At 40.7% G+C, this 25,525-nt stretch overlaps 1 protein-coding gene across 1 annotated transcript in view; it reads left to right on the top strand.

Annotated features, from left to right (window-relative positions):
* CNTNAP5 (contactin associated protein family member 5) overlaps positions 1-25,525 on the top strand; it is an 857,380-nt gene that overhangs the window by 224,999 nt on the left and 606,856 nt on the right. The window contains exon 3 of the mRNA XM_059053215.2: positions 8,859-9,052. Coding sequence (XP_058909198.2) covers positions 8,859-9,052 — 194 coding nt within the window. The remainder of the gene's footprint in view (positions 1-8,858; positions 9,053-25,525) is intronic.

Raw genomic sequence — 25,525 nt, 5'->3', positions numbered from 1 at the left:
ACACTCTATGACATAAATCACAGCAAGATCTCTTTTGATCCACCTCCTAGGGTAATGAAAATAAAAGCAAAAATAAACAAATGGGACCTAATGAAACTTAAAAGCTTCTGCACAGCAAAAGAAACCATAAACAAAATGAAAAGACCACCCTCAGAATGGGAGAAAGTATTTGCAAATAGAGCAACCAACAAGGGATTAATCTCCAAAATATACAAACAGCTCATGCAGCTCAATATCAAGAAACCTAACAACCCAATCAAAAAATGGGCTGAAGATCTAAATAGACTTTTCTCCAAAGAAGACATACAGATGGACTTCTCTGTGTTCTCGGCTTTCTCTCTGTGCCTTAAACACTGCCGTGCAGTCCAGCCACCTTCAATCAAAAGTTGACCCCAGTGTCCTCCTGCTCTGTTGGAACAACCCAAAGTGCATTCTGCACCAGTGAGACTGAGCTCACACACAGGGCCGCCTGGCTTGCCGACACACCATGGATTGGATGCCCTTTTTTCCCTGCCTTATCTCCATTCCCCTCACCTGTCTTCCTGGGGTCAGTTTCCAAATGAACTACTTACACGGAAATCCGTGTCTCCTAATTGACTTGTGGGGAACCCAAACTAAGTCATCCACAGAGAGTGCTCCTGTCCCCCACCCCCACCAGGCATTGTTCCTGAGACAGCCTTAATCATGATAACTGGGTCTCATTTGGATCCAAATTCTCACTCCTTTACATAAATCTCCTCTCATGATCCTCTTTTTTTTTTTTTCCCTGCAAACTGGCCTCACTGGGGCCACTCCACATCTTCCTACAGTTTTTTACCTGTTTGAAACCCATAGGGTGTTTGGTCAAGTTCCCACTTACTTTTCCACCAGGAGGCTCCCTAGTCCCTAAATAAATGTGCAGATAGAAGTGTAGGAGCCCTGGCCAGGGCCATCCGGCAACGTCTAGGTCCTACCCTACATGCCCAGGGGAGAAGTGTGATGTGCAGTGTTCCAGACCGTACTCTGCCAGTCTCAGAAGTCCTTTCCCAACCACAGGTCCTGTTACACATGGATGATAACCACACACAGAGTGAAGGTTCAGGAAGCTACCAGCACGTTTGTGAGCGTTGTTTTCACTCTTCTCCACACATGAAGTAAAATATTTATGGGGGGGGGGTCTTTCTGCCTTACTCATTATCATCACTAGGTAGCTTTGTCCCTGAAAAATCTCCAACCTTGGCTTACAGAGGCACCAAATGTTTAATAATTAATAATTAATAGTGCAGCTAGCCATCCGGTCTAACCTCCCAGTCATTTGTGAGAACGTGCTTGTAGCTTTTTAAGGCCTCGTGTAAATGCAGGGGGGAACCACACATCTTGGAAACCCATTCTCTACAGGGTTTACTTTAGGTTTTTCGTTGTTGCTGTTGTTTTTTAAATGACCAGGCTGAGTGTGCTTAAAACAGATTAGGCTTAACAGTGCTATGTGTATGTGATTATTTTAGCTCTTGTTGATCTTGTACTAAATTAACTCTCTTTTTTAGAATGACAGTTGTAAAATGTCACTTAGCAGAAACCTGTATATAATCTGTTTTGTGCCCATTTCCAGTGTGTAACATCAATCAAGTTTCATTTCCCTTTCTGAGTTAGAAGTGGAAGTCAGTGTAGAAATTGAGGAATTTCTGCCTTATCTACAAGTTTTTCTGTTTCATGAGCAGAGCCTACCGAGCCTACCTGAGCATGTGAAGTTAGGTATAAGCCCTATGGTATATGGGGTTGAGCAGGGAGCGGGTCTGTTGTCTTACTGAGAGTTCTCCATAAGAGTAACTACCTGCTTGCTTAAGACCTTGGTGCATGTGGAAACCTCAGGCAGGGACGAGAAATCTACAGAACTGGGTTGGAAACCAGTCTCTCCATATAATCTGGATAAACTAGATGACCCTTAACCCTGGTTTATTCTCTAGTAAATGGAAGTTAAAAATACTATTGCAGGGACTTCCCTGGTGGTGCAGTGGTTTAGAATCCGCCTGCCAATGCAGGGACACGTGTTCGAGCCCTGGTCGGGGAAGATCCCACATGCTGCGGAGCAACTAAGCCCGTGCACCACGACTACTGAGCCCACGTGCCACAACTACTGAAGCCCGTGCGCCTAGAACCTGTGCTCTGCAACAAGAGAAGCCACCGCAATGAGAAGCCCGCGCACCGCAATGAAGAGTAGCCCCCGCTGGCCGCAACTAGAGCCCACATGCAGCAACGAAGACCCAATGCGGTCAAAAATAAATACATAAATTTATTTTTAAAAAAATGAAAAAAAATTACTATTGATGATTGTTATGAGAATCAAGTGAGACCTGAAGAAGAGGTGGAATGTGAATTATGTTTCTAGAGAGAATTGCTATTATAAAAAAGAAGGAAGAAGGCGAGCATGCTCTGTCCATGCTGCTGAGAGGCCCCACAGCTGAGTGGTTAAGAGTGGGGCTCGGAGGCCCAGTTTTCTGGGTTTGAATCCCCTGTTCTGCCACTGACCCCTTGTGTGATCTTGGAAAAGCTGACCAAAAATTCTGGCCTCAGTTTTTCCTTCTGTCAAATGGAATAATGATAATAATACCAATCATGAAGAGCTTCTGGGATGATGAGTGAGTCCACGTCTGCCAAGTGTCTGGGGCAGTGCCGTGTACTGAGCAAGGACTATCCAAGTGCTAGCTAGTATTGTGAGTGAATGAACACTCCAAGGGCCTGTAGAATAAGGGTAATGAGAAGAAGTAAAAGGGTTAACTGGGTGTGAAAAAAAAGTGTCCAATCAAGAGCAAAGAGGGGTATTTCTGAATTCACAAATTTTTAGATTTCCTGGGAAATTGTAAGTTTGACTTTTAAGTTTCCATCTGTGCTTAGGGGTGGGTGATTGGGCATCAAATTGGAGAAGACTGTCCATCTTTAGATCCAGAGGTGATTTCATGCTGTTTTTTTGTTTGTTTGTTTATAATCACCAAGAATAGCATGTTGGGGCTTCCCTGGTGGCGCAGTGCTTGAGAGTCCGCCTGCTGATGCAGGGGACACGGGTTCGTGCCCCGGTCCGGGAGGATCCCACATGCCCTGCGGAGCGGCTGGGCCCGTGAGCCATGGCTGCTGATCCTGCGCATCCGGAGCCTGTGCTCCGCAGTGGGAGAGGCCACAACAGTGAGAGTAAAGAATTCAACTCTTCTTAGTAAAATAGTATAACTGAAACTTTAGAAGCTATTTTCTCCAATGTTTCCTAAACCACTCAGCATGTCATGAGCACCTTTCCCTGCATAAGTTAGCAAGGAGTGGGCCAAGGAATCTGTCATCTTCACAGGCACTCCAGGTGTTTTCTGATGATTGAACACATTTGAGAATCTCATCTAACCTAACCTCAGGAGCAGAGCTGGGTCTAGAACCAAGGCTCTTGACTTTCAGTTCCATCTTTTCCCCCAAAGTGAAATCACATGGCATGTAGGGTATGATGTTTGGGCTGTTCTAAGAATAAACTAAGTTATAGCCTGCAAATCATTCTAGACCCCGTGTTCTAGATGCTGTCAAAACCTAAGGGGGTTACTTTTCCCTTAAAATTATAATTTTCCTTTAAATTTCCACTAAATTCCTTTTGATTCAAACTGCAGGGTTTACGGGAATTGTAATTCTTGATTATTTATATTGCAGTCAAAATTACAGAGAGCACTGCCTTAGTTAACACCTGTAACTTGCCACACGCAGGTACCTGTGTGTATGTTACCCCTTGATCTAGATAACAATTCAGAAACAGAAAGCTAACGTGGGCACTGTGTGCCTTAAAAGCAACTGCAAATAGTATCTTCAGGCTACTCTCGTAATTTGTGAAAACACACTTATTGTTTGGTGGAAGGAATAAAATTGTTTGCCATAGCAACCGTGGCAACCTTGGATGTCTTGCCTATTAGCTGTAATGCTGGGAACACCATCAAGAGCAGGGAAAAAGTCCTTGGCAATTATCACGCAGACAGTGCTCCTCCATTTTAAGAGCTTAGGCTGAAGCTCCTGGGTTTGGAAGATTCTTAACTTGACGTGTTGATGAATGCTAACATCAACAATTTCATTTTTGTTAATTGTGGGGGGGGGGTAATAAACTAAGGTTTTTTACTGTGGGCAAAAGGGTGATGTGATTTTCTTTAGACAGAATTGAAGAAATATTTTTAGCAATAGCTTTTTGCTTTGGTTTGGTTTGGGTCAGTCTCTTGTGATTTTATTCTTTGCAAGGAGGTTGGAAAAGTTCCTTGTTATTTTATTTCCTTTCTTCCATCATTAACATAATTTCTTATCATATGTAAATATGATAAGAATAATTAGAACAAATGAAGGAAAAACTCTAAAGCATGACTAAGGAGTCTAGTTGTGGACAATAGGGGGGTAAAGAGAAATAGTTAAGGTTTGAGGATTTTCATTTCAAAAATTGTGATGGTCACACAAAGAGTTCTGCATTATACCATCAAATGTCAAATCACTACATATATTCTTTATGCAATAAGCCATGTAAAAATGGGTCTCAGTTTACAAAAGAAAGACATGCTGATAATAGAAAATGTTACATGCAAAGAGCATAAAAGAATAAAATCACTCATACTTTCATCACTCAGAAGAAATCACCATACACATTTATTTTCTATCATGTTTTAATATTGTTGAAATCATATAGTTTACACAGCCTTGCTTTTTTTCACTTAAGAAGAAAGAGGTCTCATGAAATGGGCAGGAGAAATTAAGTGGAAATAAAGAGTAGGTTCAGAACAATTTTAGATTTCTTGGAAATGTAATATCTCCTCCTTCTTGGACCTCCCTGACAGTTTTGAGAAGTTGGGAGAGGGTAGAAAAGATTGGGAATTGTGGACATATTGGTGAAGACAGGATTCATTGATTTAAAAAGTACTTGTGGACCTAGCAGCTCAGAATCTCTGCTCAAATGCCTCCTCCCAGTGCTTTTTCCCCTTCTTGATTTTCTGGTTTCTAGAAACCTTTTTTTCTGTTACATAATAGTCTCAAATAGCTGTGCTTGCATCCTGAGTTCCAGGTGTTCTACACTTGCTGGACCTCAGTTTCCCCAACTATAATATGGGCATTATTCTATTTACTCTACCAGGTACTTTGTATGTATTAAGGTAGGTTAAACTGCAGTATCAAATAGATTCCACTACACAATAGCTTAAACAAAATAAGTCTTTAGTTCTCATTCATACTGTAGTTTACATGTGATGATGCGGGAATCTGGCATCTTTCCATGCTGAGGTCCTGCCGTCTTCTGGGTCCTTGTCGGCTGCATCCATCAGTGGTGAAAGGGGAAAGCAAGTGGGGAAGAGACCTGATGGCCGGCAGGGGGCACATCTTCACACTCACATTTTTCCTGGAGAGAATTTGTCCATAGGGCCACAACTCGAAAGGTACTGAGAACTGAAAATTGTAGTAAAGCCATGCACTCTCTGCGGTCCTATTACTACAGGAGGAAGAGAGAACAGATAGTAGTGGATACCAGCAGTACTGGGTATTCATGTCTTGCAAAACACTTAATAAAAAGACATTCCACGGTAGGAGATGAGCATACTTCTCTTTCTTTCCTTGCATTTGAATCTTGTCAGGGAAGTGAGAACAAAATGTTGTCAAACAAATGTACTGTTGCCGAAATTCAGCCTCTGTACACCAGTGCCAGACTGAATCTCGGAGACAGACATCCGGGTGAAGTAGAAAGAGATAGCTTTATCACAGGGCACCAAGGAAGGAGTCCAGGGCAGCTAGCGCTTAAAAGACCTGAACCCCCTGAAGGTTTGCAGGGAAATGTTTTTAAAGACAGGGTGAGGGAGGGGGGTTGTAGGGAGTGTGGTCAGCTTGTGGACTTTCTTCTGATTGGCTGGTGGTGAGGTCATTGGGAGTCAGCATCATCAACCTTCTGGTTCCAACTGGTCTGGGATCTCTGTGCTTATGGGCAGCATTTAGTTAACTTCTCCCACTTGTTGGGGGTTTCAGTATCTGCAAAACAGCTCAAAGGACATGGCTCAGAATAGTATCTACAGTCCTTGAGGAGGAACTAAAAGTCCTTGACTTTGTTTAATGGCTAAAGTGTTATTATTTGTCTTGCTTGACTATTTTCCTTTCTGCGTATTCTGATTTCTCTGATTAAATTTATTCTTTGACTAAAGTTTTTCTACAGACAGAAGGCTGGCAGAGGACATTGGTGGTGGTCTATTCTGGGAAGACCTCATAGGGTCCTACCTGGCTACAGTACTAGCTCTTTATTGGGATGAAATCGATGAATGTGCCTTGTGGCCAGAGTAGGGCCCATCTCATGTTCTCTGCCCCCTTTGCCCTCTCCCAGATGATGACAAGCTATCTCTGGTGTGGGCAGCCAGTGGGGACTCAGAAAGTTCTCAGTACCAAGGAGGGGTCCAGTTGAGTCCTCCCGAGGTGGCAAGAATGTAAACTGGGACATCACTAAAATGATTTTCAGTGGCACAGGTTGAAATCAAAAGGGACTTATTGGTTAACGCCTCTAAATTAAAAATCCAATGAATCACCCAACGTGATGCCCTGAGCAAGGTTCTTAACAAAAGGGTTACATTCTTTCTTTTTTTTTAAATTGAAGTATAGTTGATTTACAGTGTTGTGTTAGTTTCAGGTATACAGCACAGAAGTTATTCATAATATTTATCTCAGTTATACATAATACATATCTATTTTTTTTTCAGATTCTTTTCCCTTATAGGTTATCACAAAATGTTGAGCGTAGTTCCCTGTGCCATACAGTAGGTCCTTGTTGGTTGTCTGTTTTATGTATACTAGCGTGTATATGTTACTCCCAAACTCCTATTTTATCCCTCCCCCACCTTTCCCCTTTGGTAACCATAACTTTGTTTTCTATGTCTGGGGGTCTATTTCTGCTTTGTATATATGTGGATTTGTAGCATTTTTTTTAGATTCCACATATAAGTGATATCATATGGCATTTGTCTTTCTCTGGCTGACTTATTTCGCTTAGTATGATAATCTCTAGGTCCATCCATGTTACTGCAAATGGCATTATTTCATTATTTTCTATGGCTGACTAATATTCCATTGTGTATATGTAACACATCTTGTTTATCCATTCATCTCTCCTTGGACACTTAGGGTTGCTTCCATATCCTGGCTACTGTAAATAGTGCTGCTATGAAATTTGGGGTGCACCCATGGCATACACATCCTACAATAGGTCCCACTCAGGATGCAGGTGTCTTGTGGACCCTTGGGTCAGGAAGAATAAATACGGACCTCTTTATACCTATGGGAAATGAAAACAGAAAACTTAGGCCACAAGTCTTCCAAAGAAGCAGGTGTTCATATTGATCTTCTGCAAAGTTCCAATGTGTCAAATAATAAAATTCTGGGGCTCAAAGGCTTTGGTCACGTGTCAGAATGTTGTTGCTGTGTGTCAAACATATAGAATCACAAGGAGACCCAGGGAGGGGGGTCCTCTTATGTCTCTCTGAGATGTTGCATGTGCCATTTCCTTGGCCTGGGTTGGTCTCTCCAACTTTGTCTCACTTTGTTTGCTGGGGAAACAGCTTTCAGCTCCACTCTCACTGCCTCTAGGGCTTTCTGATCACCTACCTAGGCATTCTGTCATCTGTGCTTCTATTGAACCTTGTGTTCACCTCTCTGAAGGCTCTCTTTCACATCACATTACACATTTTCGTGTGTGTGTGTGTCTCTCTTTTCAGCATCGAGCAACCTCCCGGTGCTCAGTGAGCATCTGTTGAATGAGTGAACACTAACCTCTCAAAGGCATAGTCAGCTATCATGCATCTTTGCATCCACAGCAAAATGTCTGGTCCACAGCAGGTTCACAGCATGTATTTAGGAAGAGCTAAGGATCAGAGAAAAGAAAGGGAGGAATGGAAGAAGAAAGCAAAGAAGGAAGGAAGGAAAGACCAGTCAGGAAGAGGGTATAAGGCATGTTAAAGGTTAAAGTTGTAAAAAACTTAAAAAATAGGTGACATTCCATTAGGAATCCAGAAGATGAAAACTGTAATAACTGAGAAAAGAGAGGATGAATCATAGGGGAAACAATTCGAGATTAATATTAAACCATAAAAGGGAATTTGATGGAGGAGGAGAAGGAAAATTGGGTCAAGAATGTTCATTGCAGCACTATTCACAACAGGCAAGACATAGAAACAACCTAAATGTCCACTGACAGATGAATGGATAAAGAAAATGTGGTCTATATATACAGTGGAATATTACTCAGCCATTAAAAAAAGAATGAAATAATGCCATTTGTGGCAACATAGATGGACCTAGAGATGATCATACTAAGTGAAGTAAGTCATACAAAGACAAATATCCTAAGATATCACTTATATGTGGAATCTAAAATACGATACAAATGAACTTATTTACCAAGCAGAAATAGACTCACAGACATAGAAAAAAAACTCATGGTTACCAAAGGGGAAACATGGGGGGAGGAGGGATAAATCAGGAGCTTGGGATTAACATACAAACACTACTATATATAAGATAGATAATCACAAGGGCCTACTGTATACCACAGGGAGCTCTACTCAACATTCTGTGATAACCCACGTGAGAAAAGAATCTGAAAAAAAGTGGATATACGCATATGTATAACTGAATCACTTTGCCATACACCTGAAACTAACATGACATTGTAAATCAACTCTACTCCAATAAAATTTTAAAAAAGAAAGTACCAGGGGTTTATGAAGAGAGGCAGACGTATTTTGGTTACAGACACCTTAGTTGAACACCGTTTTGTTTTTTTTTTTTCCTCTGTGAGCGGTGACAGTCGCGACTCTGTGAGATGTTGCTGCAACTCCCTCTCTCTGATCTTCTTCCAGGAACTGGCGGTTGGTCCCCAGCCGATTCCAGTGCTCAGCAGTGGCTCCAGATGGACCTGGGCAACAGAGTGGAGATTACAGCAGTGGCCACGCAGGGAAGATATGGAAGCTCTGACTGGGTGACGAGCTACAGCCTGATGTTCAGTGACACAGGACGCAACTGGAAACAGTACAAGCAAGAAGACAGCATCTGGGTAGGACAGATTTTCTCATCAGCTAAATAAAACTGAGATGCCCTCCTGGTAGCCAGTGAACGTTTCTGTCATTTTCCTCTATCCAGATTGCCGGTAGCTTGATAACTGTTGTGCACCCATTCAGAAATAATTAGACCATATCTAGGTCCTGTCTGCAACATGACGCCAGTTCCTAGGGAAATGAAGGTGTCTGTTGCAAAGAGTTGAGTGTTTTCCCCCTTTTCTGGTAACTTGAGGATTTCACTGACTGGGCCTCAGTTCTTTCAGGGATAAAAAGAGAACTACAGCATGGAAGTCTGATAGTTGACAAGAGTGTATTGGTTGACTGAGTATGTGTTTATTAAATATTTACCTGTTCTTTTTAACATCTTTATTGGAGTATAATTGCTTTACAATGGCTTGTTACTTTCTGCTCTATAACAAAGTGAATCAGCTATGCATATACGTATATCCCCATATCTCCTCCCTCTTGCGTCTCCCTCCCTCCCGCCCTCCCTATCCCGCCCCTCTAGGTGGTCACAAAGAACCTAGCTGATCTCCCTGTGCTATGCGGCTGCTTCCCACTAGCCATCTGTTTTACATTTAGTACATACATAACTGAGCTAATTGCATCATGACAAGGTATGTAAAGTGCCTGTTACAGAATAAGTAAATATCTAGTAGTGTATATATGTAAATATTTACTTATTACGTACCAGGTACTTTACATACCTTGTCATGATGCAATTAGCTCAGTTATGTACCTCGACCAGAGTTGCCCAGTTGGTGCATCTTGCTCCGGTAATCCACAACCTGGTCTGACTTTAAAGTCATTGTGTTCAACTGCCTATTCCAGTTTTGAAAACAATTAAAAGTGTTATGTTATTGAATGAAAATATAAAATTTAGAATGATTCTGCCTTTATAAACAATCTGCAGCTTGGAAGTAAAAGACAGTTTGGTCCAGGTTATGAAAAAAAAAACTGTGCCTTCCACAACCCTGGACCCAAGCTCTTGACCCCAAAAGGTGAGTGAAAGGCTGTCCCCAAATTATGAGGTGAGGAATTGGAGGTCGAGGCAGGGGCAAAAGGCACCCAGAGGAGACCTCATAGACTTAAACACATCAAATAAAATAATGTGTTGGTTCAGGTCACTTTTGCTTTTGGGAAAAAAACCTCACCAGATAGTTACTTTTTTCTAAATGTGCATAGGAGGTGAAGATTTAGCGGTTGCCAGCATTAGCTTTCCTTCTCATAATGTCCTTAATTGTTTTTCCTCTTAAATCAATCCCAATCACACTTTCCAAATGCTGCTGTTTACACATACATTTTTCTGTATTGGTCTCACTCTGCTGGGAAAACAAATTCTATTTTATATTCATTGTTATTTGTTAATTGCTTACCCATCACTATTCGTAATTGAAAATAATAGTAAACTGAGGATTAAGATTAGTTATGGCAGATTGAAACTGGAGAATATTATAATAGTCATCTTTATTCGGAGTGGCTTGTAATATTAGGTGGGTGGTAATATTTATGGAGAGCATGGGTTTTCTTCATTTTACAAATAGTCTTTTGGGGACTCTTCTGTTTTTTCCTCAATTTTGAAACCCCCATAAATTTTACAGGAGTTTATTTTATTTTTTTTTTTTTTTTTTAGTTTGTGTTTAGTTTGAAAAGAGAAATAAGCACACCTTCCATCTTGAGGCATAATTTTAAGATTTTATGCTGACTTGAGGGGGACAAATAGATACGGTGTTATTTATTTGCTTTAGCATTTTCAGTCAGAACTGGTTGCTTTTCAGATTGAAGTTTTGAGTTCTTTTATCTAAACTTTTATAAAAACTCTCAGTTTCATTTTCTTCAGAATCAAATGACCTGCTTTTGCCCTGTCCTGTGGATCAGGATGTATTTCAAGAATGGACAATTTCTCTGGGCTTGTGACCAGCGGGCGTAAGGCCTATTTCACTTTCTTGCCCCTGTTGGTTTGCCTGTGCTTCCACAAAACTCCAAGCCCCTTGAAGGCAGGGGCCTGTTTTATAAGTCCTGGTAGGCTCCAAGCCTATTATTACTGGACACGTAGCCTGCACTATGTTTTGGATGGCTATTACAAGAACTGCAGAATTATTAGTGCTTACAGAATTGGAGGGGAGGACACGATTCTCGTGCCTGTCCCTTTCCTCACCTCAGAATAGCCTTGGCCTTTGGGAGGAGGCAAAAGATGCTGGGCGGGCAGAGGAGAAAAGGCAGGGAACCGTTGTGCACAGGAAGGTGGTGAGGGCTGGCTAAGGCCTCCCCAGAGACACTTCCAATGCCTGCAGGGCCCTTGGGAGGGGAGGCAGCTTCAGGACCAACCTGTTAGATGCAAACCGCAGGAGGAGGAAAGACTTGGGGAGGGGTCTTCACCCCTCCAGTGACATGGGGCGGGGACATGGTGGTAAGTCGTGCATACTAACAAGGCTCAAATTTGGAAAAACAATGCATGTCCCCTCGTATCACTTTCGAGGGAATGGACGGCTACTGGAGACCAACTGCACGTGGCATTTGTACACAAATGCCATTCCGTATACATAAAGAGGTGTTATAAATTCTGGAGATTCAGGGTTCAGAGACCAACCCAAGCTCACATAACCAGACACTGGTGATGCCAGAACACAAACCAAGACTGATTCCTAACTATACTTGATTGCAGAAACTGTACTTTCTATTTCTTCTTTACTATACTTGAATTTGTTTTCTAATTTTCACGGAACTGATTTATCTTTCTCACCTTAGACTTTGCCAGGCCCACTCCAGAAGAATGTTAAACCCTATTGTGTCTTTCACGTGCTGCTAAAATTTAAAAGTGAGAAAGCACTAATACTATCTAACTATATCTCTATATGTTATAAATAGTGCTCAAACTCTCTGAAACTGTATAGGCCTTATAGAATACCCATCAAACAGTAACTCAGAGTATTTTACCAAACATTTCATGAACATGTATAAAATCTGACTCGTGCCTAATTTGCATTGGTATTTCCACCAGATTATGTTATTGAATGAAGAGGTTACCTTGAGAGTTTCTCTGTTTCACAAAAGTTAATCCTGATAAACAAGAAAAAAGCAATAGCCAAACAAGAGGGTTTTATAAAACTCTCTAAATGGTTCAACTTTTCAGAAAAAAGTCAGTACCCCAAAACATCAATACCAAGTATTGACTTAATTAAGGATTGTGTATCACAGAAATAGAAATATCTTGAATGAGACTTTCACAAGGTCTTTTGAAGATCTTCAATTTTCAGATGATATGGAGTTTGTAATGTCTTTTAAAGTTGATTTACCAAGCAATACAACTATAGCATACCCCTTGGGTAGGATATCAATTTGCTAGTACTCAAGAGATTTATTTTATTTTGCAAACTTTATTTCAGAAAAAGAATCCCGGAAATATACCTGTCCAATATACAGTAGCAGATATTCATGCTCTAAAAATCCAATTTGCAGAGTTTCTGAACTGGCTCTGAATGCAGTGTTCACGAATGAGGCCAGCAAGCAGCCATGTAGCAAGCAATGAATGCATTATGATTTATGAATAAGCCAGAGTCCTCACTTCACTAAATAATCAGGTGTGAAGGTGTCTTGGGGACAAACTTAGCAAGACTTTTAGAATCTTAGCACATCCCAAATCTCTTTCTGGTTGGCTTGTAGACATGCCCAAATAACACAAATATTAAGATTCGAGCTCTGAGCAGCAACTTCAGCCAACATTCAGTTGGCTGAACTGACGTTCAATTTATTTGGTACATGGGAACCTCTAGCTCTTTAAATCCACAGAGACCAGAGTCCTGTTACCAGTCGTTTTGAAAGATATTGCAGGAGAAACACTTACTGTCCCTATTATATGCACAGATTACCTTTTCAGCCCTGTGTCCCTTGTATGTCAGTATTCAAACCCTTCATGAATCCACCTATGTTTCCTGCATACAACATGTACATGTTCCAAACATACATTCTCCCCTATGGACATTGCTACTTTCCTTTATATTCTGCTACTTATCACTCTGAAATTTCAAAGACAGCCTCCAATGTGTATGTTTTAATATGAGACCTATTTTTATTTTTATTTTTTAATTTGTTTTATTGAAGTGTAGTTGATTTACAATGTGTGTTAATTTCTGCTCTACAACAAAGTGATTAAGTTATACATGTGTATGTATTCTTTTCATGTTCTTTTCCATGGTGGTCTATCCCAGGGTATTGAATAGAGTTCCCTGTGCTCCACAGGAGGACCTTGTTAATGATCAGGAGCCCCATTTTATTTATTTATTTATTTATTTTGCCGTACGGGGGCCTCTCACTGCTGTGGCCTCTCCCGCTGCGGAGCACAGGCTCAGCGGCCATGGCTCACAGGCCCAGCCGCTCCGCGGCATGTGGGATTCTCCCGGACCGGGGCACGAACCCGCGTCCCCTGCATCGGCCGGCGGACTCTCAACCACTGCGCCACCAGGGAAGCCCCTAGGAGCCCCATTTTTAAATCACCTCATCCACGTCGTTCCTGATTGATCTTGGACAAGTTAATCAGGATCCTTTTCCTCTTCCCATGACCCTGAAGTACATTATCTGAATATACTGCATTTTATTAATATCCAGTTTACAGTTTTCTCCTCTAAAATCATGTTGCCCCTTCCCAAATATGTCAGCCATCTGGTCTTGTTTGATAGAATCCTTTGGCCTGGATGATAGGATGGTCTCTGATTTTCTGGAGCTTTCTGGAGTCTGTCTATTATGAAAGGGCTTGCATGTGCTACTTAACACCTTTCTGACATAAAGGTCAGTTGAAACAATGGATTATACATGTAGGTCATCAGTTTCTCAGTTTCACCCTTAAGTGCCTTCTAAACGCTCTGGGAGAGGCTCTCTGATCTTCATGATTTATACACATTTATTCTGCCAATTTGGCCTAAAACATCTGGAGTATTGATCACTGTCTGACATCGTATTTTAAGCCTACCAATTTCAGAAAACAATTTAAGAGTGAGAATCTCATTACCATCAACATATATCTTTTCAACCCTCATGAGACACCGAACACCGTGCTGTGTATTGGGCATAACAAGGGGCGTGAAGATGCGGTTAATCCCTCCCATGAATGCACAGAACCGTTAAGGACATGCTGCAACACAGGCTATGTGTAAAAGTAGCACCAATGGCAGTTCAGATACACGAAGCTGTCAAGGTGTGCTTGGGGGTATATGGGTGGAAGCTGCTTTGACGAATGGAAAAAGCAGGGACCATGTTTAAGTTCCTTTGGCTTCCTGGAAACTACAAAATGTGGTCTGCCTAATAAAAATTTCATAAAGGTAGGAAGGCAGAAAGAGGAAACGGTGGGGAAGGAGGAGTGTTCAAAGCAGGAGTGTTACCTAACTGAACTTGGGTCTCCTAGCCCAGTGCACAGCAAAGCCCATCTACTGATGCTGGGTTGTGATGGAGAAAAGTACAGTGTTTATTGCAGGTGCCAAGCAAGGAAAACAGGCAGCTCATGCTCAGAAGACCTGAAGTCCCCAATGACTTTCAGGGAAGTGTTTTTAAGGACAGTGTGAGAAATATGTGATTAGCTCATGCACAGTTCTCCAGCTGGGTTGATGGTGAGGAAATAAGGTGATGTTCCAGGGTTCTCAATCATCAACCTTCTGGTTCCAAACTTGTCTGGGGTCTACACACTGGTAGTCAGCGTGCAGTTACCTTCTATCTGATGGGAGTTTTAGTGTCTGCAAAATAACTCAAGGATATGGCTCAGGGTGTTTTGGCCCTTGAGGAGGAACTAAAGGCCCTTGACTTTGTTTTATGGCTAAACTATTATTATTTTGTCTGGCTTGACTGCTTTCCTTTGTTTCTGCATATTTTCACTTCTCTGATTAAATTTGCTCTTTGGAACTCAGGGAAGGCCTAGGTGGCTAAGGCTTTCCTACAAACAAGATGGGGGGACATGGGGGTCTGTCCCCAGGAGGGCCCCACAAGGTCCTGCTTGGTTTTAGGAGAAATGCTATAAGCAAAACCTTAAAGGAAGATGTATAAGTATCAAAGACACACAAATTAATAAATTTAGATACAAGATTTCCCCAATCAGTTATACAAGGTAAACCTGGAGAATGAAGCTCGCTAGAGATTGTAAACTACTAGTATCACCATATCTTCTTTGGCTACAGACAAAAGCAAGTAAGTCATTGTGTGGTCATCATTTTGTTATAACATTTTTTGTTGTTGTTAAATCACAAAGACTACGTATAAGAAAATAGTATTAAATACATTTTTCATAATTTTGTTCGTAGTTTTTTCCTCTACTCTCTCTCTCGCACAGATATACACCTAAGCTTTTAATATAGTTATTCATTTCCTAGTTGGACATTGTTAAAAAGTCTTTTGAGAGCTTGGCACGATCAGAATATTGCCCCTGACTTAATGGAGACCATCAGTGCAAGGCTGAGTCATCACCCCACACCAGGTCAAGGTGAAGGGAAATGCAGAGGCTTTTGATTAGGGTCAGATTCCAGTTTTAGCACTGGTCACTCATATGGCCTTGAAAATGCTACTGAACCTCCTCGGGGTGATCATTGTTTCCATCCATGGCAGCATATATTTAGAACCTTCCAAGCCCTTTGCCTCCATTTCTTTACACTTCCCTGCTCAGAACCCTTGGTTTATGGGCTGCCTTGTGGGAATACACAGCAGTAAACCCTGAGCTTTGCTATGGACCCAGTTTAGACCAGACGAGTGAAAGTCTTCCAAACTTAACACATTATTTCCCTTGAATCATCCTCCTGGTTCTGTGCTAAGCGCTCTTGTTGACCTCTGATTCTCTTACCACTGGATAAAGCTCTGCAGAAAAGGGGACAGAGAACAACTGGCCAATCAGCATTGTGGAAGAAACGGCCGGTCTTTACCCCAGAATCAGCAGGCTCCCTCCAGCCCTCTGGCTCCACACTTAGCCCTTGAAAGTTCCTCACCGCTGCCCATCTGTTTTCCCTTCTTAATGTTAGAATTTGCTGAAATGTTTCAGAGAACATCCCGACATGGGGCCTAGCCTCTTTCAGGAGTAAATACCTTTCACACGTTTACATATGTAACATTTAAACACATCACATGGACAGAAGTCAACATGTAGTCTTCAGGATTAATATTCATATGGACACTTTCTAGGGAAGAGCAGATGTTTGCAGTCTCCTACAGACTGGTTGCATTTGTAATGGGAAAGGATCCAGCAGCTGGTATCAAAGCAAGGAGGATGATCTGCTTAAAATTAATTCTTTGAAACCCACTGCTATTAAGTTAATCTTATTGTTAAGGTACTTAGTGGTTCACAGGAAACTTGACTCATAATTGTATTTCCAATATGTATAAACCAGTTAGGTTTTAGACCTACCCTCCTTAGATCAGGAGAAATTGGAGTTAATATCTCAGCTTTAACATGGGGCAAAGCATTACATTTTCTTATGTAAATATATTGAATTATGTTAGCTAGGTATAATGACTACGAAAAAGAAATCTTAGCTACCTGTTATTCATTTAGTCTTCAACTACCATGACTTTTTTTTTTCCTTTTGCTTTTTACATAGATTATCTCAGGTTTTAAGTCTGATAGCTAGATATTCAGTGACTTTGATAAATAACGAAAACTCTAGAAGGCTCAGTTTCCTCCTCTGTTAAGTTGGTATAATGAATGTACTTAGCACACGTGATCTGTAAAGGAGAGATTCTCAAAACTGAATGTGTGTCAGAAAGCCCCAAGGGACTTATTAAGACACAGATTGCTGGGCCGCAGCTGCAGAGCTTCCGATCCAGTAGGTCTCTGGTGGGGCCGAAAATTTGCATTTATAACAATAGCTTAGGTGATGCTGGTGCTACTGGTAAAAGGACCTCACTTTGAGAACCACTGTGTAAACTATAAATGGATGAGCGCCTGTGAGCTCTGCAACATATAGATGTGTAACTGAATCACTTTGCTCTACGCCTGAAACTAACACAACACTGTAATTCAGCTATACTTCAATGAAAAATTATTCAACTAAAAAAATCAAATGGGACCTTCAGATCATAAATAAATATATAAAGGATATAATTACTATCCCTGTTAGAGGTAGGTGCATGTGATACACCTGGTGAAGATAGCCAGAGGACCCTACCTCTCAGTTTTCTTTCTTTTGAGTTTTGCATCCAAAATGGAAAGCAAGCTTAATAAGTCAGGCTTTCTTTCTTTTTCTTTTTTTTTTTTTTTTTTTAATAATAAACTGAATACTCAGTGGAGAAAGTAAAATCTCCTTTTGGTTGCAGGCAAAGATAGTTACCCACCCAGGCTCATTAAAGACAACTAGCTAGGAGTCCTGTTAGCAGACAGAAGAGCCGGAAGAAGAGCCTAGGGGAGTTACTGATGCCTAAAGCAAAGGGCTCTAGTCCAAAGTCTGAAGCCCCAAGTGTGTACTTGGCTCTAGCCAGATGGAAAGAGTCTAGGCGGGCGGGGACCTCAAGGAGGCCAAGAGTCTCTCAAGTGTTTTTAAAAGGTCCAAAGGAAAGTAGGCTTCATTAAGTTTATTATTTTAATGATAGTGGTTGATATTAAGGAGAAACGCATAACGTGGTAAACACAAGTTTCTATTCCTGTTAAGTATGGTTGCCAGTTTTGTTGGCCTCAATGTTAACAAAAGGAGAGAGCTCAAGGAGTTGGTCTCGTGTTTCGAATCTGACCAGTTGCCATTGTTCATGTGGGGACGGTGTCCTCCCCACTGCCTTGTGACCAGCAGCACCACTGCTGCTGTGGTGGCTCTCTGAATTCCAGAGCTGAATGACAGCACTAAATTTATCTAGATGCTAGGCTTGACAAAAATTCTCTAATTTAAGGACTCCAGAATTATTTGGAAATGAAATAGCAAGTCCATAAAGAAAAGGAACAGTGCTTTTTTGTTTTGTTTGTTTTTAAGTATTTGAAGGAGAGAAAAGGAGTCTGAAAAATTGGGCTGAAATTATTTTGACCTGAATATCGTAGGTGCCTTGTTGTGTGGGAAGGTTGTGTGGGAACAACAAAAATTCTGTACCAGAGAATCATGGGCCCCTAGCATCCTGTCTTATCTGCTTGTAATTTAGGATATCAGACATCTGCTAGGCACATTCTGCATGCAATAAATTAAGAAGGCTTCAAGAGTAGAATGTAGAAATCCTTAGAGGTGAGCTAAATACATGGAAAGTTACACAGTGAAGGGGTATGTGTAGATGGGCATACAGATGAGAGCATGAAGTTTCTGACTTGTCAGTATAATAAGTGCTATGAATTTTTTTCCCACTAGCTCTTTTGATCTGGCAATAGTTCATCCACCATTTTGTCCTATCTGTCCCCGTTTGTGACACACTGAAATAACTGAGGGCCAGAATCCCATTAATGGACTGTGAAACCAAGTAGAAGGAACTGATAAGGACCAAGGAGATAAGACTGAACAAGTTAGTGCCATATTCTAAACAACTCCTCTGCCTGTGTGTGGTAACATCTGTGGATAAAAGGACTCTGTGGATAAAAGGTGAGAGAAAGGAGAGCCCTGAGTAGGGTAGGAATCCATGGCACACATCTACTCTTTTATTATTTTATTGTATTTCATTTTATTTTATTTATGTATTTATTTTTATTGAAATGTCATTGATTTACAATGTTGTGTTAATTTCAGGTATACAGCAAAGTGACTCAGGTATATACTGTATATACATATATATATATATATATATATATATATATATTAATTTTCAGATTCTTCTCCCTTATAGGTCATTACAAAATATTGAGTATAGTTCTGGTGCTATACAGTAGGTCCTTGTTGATTATCTGTTTTATATATAGTAGTGTGTATCTGTTACTCCCAAACTCCTAACTCACCCCTCTGCACCTTTCCCCTTTGGTAACCATAGTTTGTTTTCTAAGTCTGTGGGTCTATTTTTGAGTGGGGATGCCTTTCTGCCAAAAGTTTCTATGCCTGGGTCTCTCTTCCAGCCATGACTTGCTGTGCCTTGTAATGCTTTTCCATCTTTAAGCCTTTATTCATCCATCACCTGGAATTCTTCAATCTGCACCATGTGCCCTCAACACATACGTTTCCACTTCTGCAGATTTTCTCTCATCTTTTAAGATCCAGTTCAAATATTTTCTCAGGCCCACAACGACACGTCTCCTGAATCAGTCACTTCAAGTAGAAGTGATGTCTTGCATATCTGTCCTCCCTTTCCACTTTGTCGGGTCACCTCTTAGGACGTAGAGCAATTCTTCTATTTTGTTCTAATCCCTCCAAGTGTCGCTCCATTTGAGTTCGTCTCTTGTCCAGGAAACTGAATAGGGTGACGTTGGCAGATGGAGCCCAGTCTGATAGGTAACTCCATCTCTACTTTGACTTGAACAAAGTTTGGGGTTAGTAAATGCAAACTCTTACATATAAAATGAATAATCAACAAGTTTCTACTGTACAGCACAGGGAACTCTATTCAATATCCTGAGATACACCATAATGGAAAAGAATATAAAAAAGAATGTATGTTTGTGTATAACGGAGTCACTTTGCTGTACAGTAGAAATTAACACAACATTGTAAATCAACTGTACTTCAATATAAATAAATAAATAAATAATCCCCCCAAATACTAACGTGTTGACTATTTGCCCTGGTTTCCTCATTCCACAGCGATAAAACTGAAATATTCTCTAAAATTACTTTTCCATCATGAGAAATTTGACTTGAAAGCCATGCAATTGATGCATTTGCTAGGGATTATCTTTTGCCCATAGCTCATTAAAGCTGTCCTTCCATAGCACACATATTACTAGGAACAGCTATATGGAAGCCCCCAAGTGAAAAAGTGACCCACGCAGATGGCTTGGCGTGAGAAAAATACCTACAGCAGTGCAGTCACGTGATGACTCTGAGGTGTGGGCAATGAGTGAGCTAACTTGGAGGAAGCAGCCAGAGTTGTCAGGGGGAAGGAGAGGGTGTGATGCCTCATTAATTTGTTCTCAGCAAACAGTTTTCAAGGATTTGCCACAGAGTGATGCTTCAAGAATATGCTCTTTGTACATGACCAAAGATGACAAGACAGGCATTTCCAAACAGTGATTGTTGGATTAATGACACTGCTGAGGAAAGAGGATTCATTATATCTAATTTGGAGGATTGTGAAAAAGTTGTCTACATGGGTTACAAGGTGGCAATTGGGCAAAATGGCTGGGCAAATGCAAGATGACATTATGGCACCTCTTCGGGTGTCTTAGATATACAGAACCTTCTCTCACCCTTCATTATTTGAAAAATATGGAACAAGGCTGCATGTTTAAGGGCCCAAGTTCTAACTGAGTCTAGCTGTGTGCTGCTCTCGAGGAAGAATCTGACCCTCTGGTTGCTACACAATATTCCAGGAAAATAGGAGGTGTGACTGTGCCATCACAGTGCTCCACTTAAAGGGATTCCACTAAAAAAGGGAAAATGACACGTTAGCACAGAGAACTTTGTGGCAATTTCCTTGTAAGACTCACATATCGGGACTTCCCTGATGGCGCAGTGGTTAAGAATCTGCCTGACAATGCATGGGACGTGTGTTTGATCCCTGGTCTGGGAAGAGCCCACACGCCACAGAGCAACTATGCCCATGCGCCACAACTATCGAGCCCGTGCTCTAGAGCCCATGAGCCACAACTGCTGAGCCCACATGCCGCAACTACTGAAGCCCACGTGCCTAGAGCCTGTGCTCCACAGCAAGAGAAGCCACTGCAATGAGAAGCCCGTGCACCACAATGAAGAGTAGCCCCCGCTCGGTGCCACTAGAGAAAGACTGAGCGCAGCAACGAAGACTCAACTCAGCCAAAAATAAATAAGTAAATAAATTTATAAGACTCACATATCTTTCTATGATAATGCAAATATTCATCCATGGTCATTTGAAATTAAATAATGTGGAATTTATTTATTTATTATTTAAATTTTATTGAAGTATAGTGGATTTACAATGTTGTGTTAATTTCTGCTGTACAGCAAGCTGATTTAGTTATGCACATACATGTTCTTTTTCATATTCTTTTCCATGATGGTTTATCACAGGATATTGAATATAGTTCCCTGTGCTCTACAGTAGGACCTTGTTGTTTATCCATTCTCTATATAACAGTTTGCTTCTGCAAATCCAACCTCCCAATCCATTCCTCCCCCTCCCTCCTCCCCCTTGGCAACCACAAGTCTGTTGTCTACATCTGTCTGTTTCTGTTTCGTAGATACGTTCATTTATGCCATATTTTAGATTCAACATATCAGTGATATCATATGATATTTGTCTTTCTCTGTCTGACTTACTTAGTGTGATAATCTCTAGGCCCATCCATGTTGCTGCAAATGGAATTATTTCATTTTTTATGACTAAGTAATATTCCACTATATAAATACACCACATCTTCTTTATCCATTCATCTCTTGATGGACATTTAGGTTTCTTTCATGGCTTGGCTATTGTGCATACTGCTGTTATGAACATGTATGTTTTTGAATTAGAGTTTTCTCCATATATATGCCCAGGAGTGGGATTGCTGGATCGTATGGCGACTCTGTTTTTAGTTTTTTGAGGAACCTCCATACTGTTCTCCATAGTGGCTGCACCAATTTACATTCCCACCAACAGTGTAGGAGGGTTCTCTTTTCTAATGTGGAATAATTTTAAATGCATATATCAGTAACCAGTAATACTTCCAACTAGTATAGCTTAATATGTTCCATAATATAAAATCCTTTGGAGCTCCCCTTGGGGTGTATTGGTTAAGAATCCGCCTGCCAATGCAGGGGATAGGGGTTTGAGCCCTGGTCCCGGAAGATCCCACATGCCACAGAGCAACTAAGCCCGTGCACCACAACTACTGAGCCTGTGTACCTAGAGCCCGTGCTCTGCAACAAGAGAAGACCCTGAAATGAGAAGCCTGTGCACTGCAACAAAGAGTAGCCCCCGCTCACCGCAACTAGAGAAAGCCTGCACACAGCAGTGAAGACCCAATGCAGCGAAAAATAAATAAATAAAATATAATTAAAAAAATAATAACATAAAATAAAATACTTTGGATGAGGCAGATACATTCTTAGAGTTGGAAAACAAAAGGTTCATTCATCCATGAATAATCAGAGAGCTATATACCAAAATTAAAATACCATGCAATTTAAAATAGGATCCCTTGCCTGACTCCAGGTAAATATAACATATATCACACATGCACACATACATAAATGCACAGAAATTGAGTACAATTTTCAATTCTTAAGTAATTTTGACAGATTATTATAGTGACCAAAGAATTATTCTTTTTCTTTTTTTATATGGTTGATTTTTAATGTTGTGTGAGTTTCAGGTGTACAGCACAGTGATTCCGTTATACATACATATCTATCCTTTTTTGGATTCTTTTCCATTACAGATTATGACAGAATACTGAGTATAGTTCCCTGTGCTATAAGTAGGTCCTTGTTGTTTATCTGTTTTATATATAGAAATGTGTATATGTTAATCCCAAACTCCTAATTTATCCCTCCTCCCCTTTCCCCTTTGGTAACCCTAAATTTGTTTTCTATGTCTGTGAGTCTATCTCAATTTTGTAAATAAGTTCATTTGTAACATTTTTTTTGATTCCACGTGTAAGCCATATCATATGATGTTTGTCTTTCTCTGTCTGACTTACTTCACTTAGTATGATAATCTCTACGTTCATCCATGTTGCTGCAAATGGCATTATTCAGAATTATTCCCTTTAATAATGTCATTTTTAAATATCTTAAGAGACAGAGTTCTATCTTTTTATTTACTTTTTTCCCTATGGGAATACATCCCTAATTTCATTTTTGTTTTATGTAATTTATATTAAAGTGTAATTTTATGATAACATTAGAGAGGGTTAGGGGTTCATTATAAATTCCTTTATGGCAATTTAAAAAATGAAATAGTCCTTCTGAAGAGTGATGTCCATTGATTCTAAGATCCATGAGCACCATATTTATCAAACAATTCAATGAATCTAGTAACTGCAGAGGGAATGAACTTCTCCTGTTGAAACTCATTTAAATATAGACATCTCTAAAATACAGATGTCCTCCCAGCAGAATGAATCACCTCCATATTTTTCTACAACTGCCTTTTGAAGATAACATATCACACTTTATTCTAGTTTTTTTTTTTTTTTCAATCTGTCTCTCTCCCCCAAAGAGTGAGTTTTGAAAGGAGGCAGGAGCTGCAACTTATCTAAGTGTATGTCAGTAATGGTTGATGACAATGAGAATAACAATAATAATCTGTAGCTGCAGCAGCAATAGTGATCCCCCATCCTCGACCCCTGCCCCATTCACAGATTTTGCCTCTTAACTTCTGAGCTCCCGTTTCCAGATCAGAGGCAATGGAAACTCTCCTCCTCATGAGATGTTTTTTACCTGCCTGCCTGCAGTGTTTGCCTTCCAACCAGGCCACTCTGTACTTGGGAGCTGCAGGATGGATGCTATTTCTGTAGTGACATTTCTTTCCTTCTTGGCAGTCAAAAGCAGAGACTGTTCAAGTACCAATCCTCATATTCTTGAATAAGAGAAAAAATGCTGTATGTGTCATTGGAGGGATGCAGAATTTTCTAAGTGGAAGGGTCAGGGAAGCTCGGGAACATTAGACGAGTACAGCTCTCAGTTTCATTGTGATTACTGTAGCTGCTTATTAGTTATTTATAGTCCACCCATTCTAAGCAGGATTGAGATGGCTTATGAAAAGGTAGATACTAGGAAAGTATGAAATAAATCAATACATCAGTCTTGGAAAGGAGAAAATAGTTGTACAAAACAAAATAAATCCAGTGTAAGGCTAATACAACAAATTAGATTGAGCACATGGCACGTTTCCCTATGACGAGTATCGTCTTTGGTAACATTGCTATTGCATGTGAAATACCGACATTTCTCTGAAAAATTAGAGAAATTAAAATATAAGTATTAGCAATGTATTCCCTGGTTCCCTTTTACTTCTGGCAAACCAGCTAGATATTTTGCTAGACAGTAAGTGTTTTTTGATGGAGGATAGCATAGGAGTTTCCCAAATTTTTCTCGGCAACTGCAACAAGCAGAGAGGTTTCATTCATCAGCAAGTGGCCTGAAATGCCCATTCAGGAAGGGGCAGGAGTTGGAGGGGACAGGTGGACAGCAGTAGGTCATGAGAGGTAGTGCCCTCATTCAAGAAAGCTCACTTGGATAGAAGCCCTTGTTTTTAAAATATGCAGAACATGAACTTTGTGTACTTATCTCCTTCACCACTGGTGGATTTTTGCTCGAGGGTCCCTATGGTAAAATCCAAAGACCACCCCTCCCCACCCTCTGCCAAAAATTAATTGGCTTCATGACCGACCTGTCTTGGTGATCCTAACCGGTTTTTCCAAGGTCATGCATGATTTGGAGGCTCATTGCTCTCCAGTGACACTCTTCTGTATGTGAAAATTACCACCAGTGTCCTACTGAAGGGGATGTAGTGATGCCAGAAGGAGCACGGGGTATGTAGACCCAAAGCCCTGCCTTGGAATCTCTGCTCCATCAACAACTTTCCTGTACCCTTGGGGCAGTTACTGTACTTCTTCCCTACCCAATATGCTTTTCTATGAAATGCAAATAATGTTGTCTCTCATATCAGATTATTGGGGGATTAAATATAAAGAATATAAGGTGTCTGTCGCACAGTAGATGATCAACAGAGGGTGGACATTGTTAGCCCATTTTGCCTTATTCTAACTCATTTTGCATTTGCAAAAAGAATATTTTCAAGCCCTAGAGGTCAGAGTAAAGGAAACCAGCCTGTCCTTGGGACTATCCAGGTATTCAAACCATGGGCACTGATCAGAGGCTTCTGAGTTAACAAAAGGAGTTCATTTTAACCATGTAAATATTTGAACCAATTCTTATAAGTAACTGCTAAAAAAGCAACACAGAAAGATACTCCAGTTGACTGCCTTTGAGTAAACCAAGTAATGCCCCAAACTATACACACACACACACACACACACACACACACACACCACATACACCAGTCACCATGGCCAGTTGATCAATATCAGATTTCCATTCCAAGACACCAGAACTAGAACTGTTGATCCTTCCTGAGGCAACATGAACGTAGGTAGCCAGAGGGTCAGTCCCATCAAAATTCCTTGTGGAAACTCTAGAATCAGATAGATGAGAGGTGCAGTATCAATCAAGGCCAAAAGGCCAGAAGTAAGACTGAACTTGGGGTATCAAAGGAGGCTTAGGCTCAGGCTCATGGAGGGTGGAATGGAATAAAACCAGATCTGGTCCAAGGTAGAGTCCTGAATGATCCCTCCAACTAGCTCCACTGGCTTTATGAACTTAAAGGTCAGGGGCAGATCAGACAAGTGCCAAGCCAAAGGTTGCCCTAGATATTCTTGTTATACTATTTGCAAATTTTGCATCCTGTAACCTCTTTATAAT

The sequence above is a fragment of the Kogia breviceps genome, chromosome 2 (assembly GCF_026419965.1).
Source record: "Kogia breviceps isolate mKogBre1 chromosome 2, mKogBre1 haplotype 1, whole genome shotgun sequence".
In the NCBI taxonomy this organism is placed as follows: domain Eukaryota; kingdom Metazoa; phylum Chordata; class Mammalia; order Artiodactyla; family Physeteridae; genus Kogia; species Kogia breviceps.
Note: the sequence above shows the minus strand (reverse complement) of the source record. Positions and strands in the feature narration are given on the sequence as shown.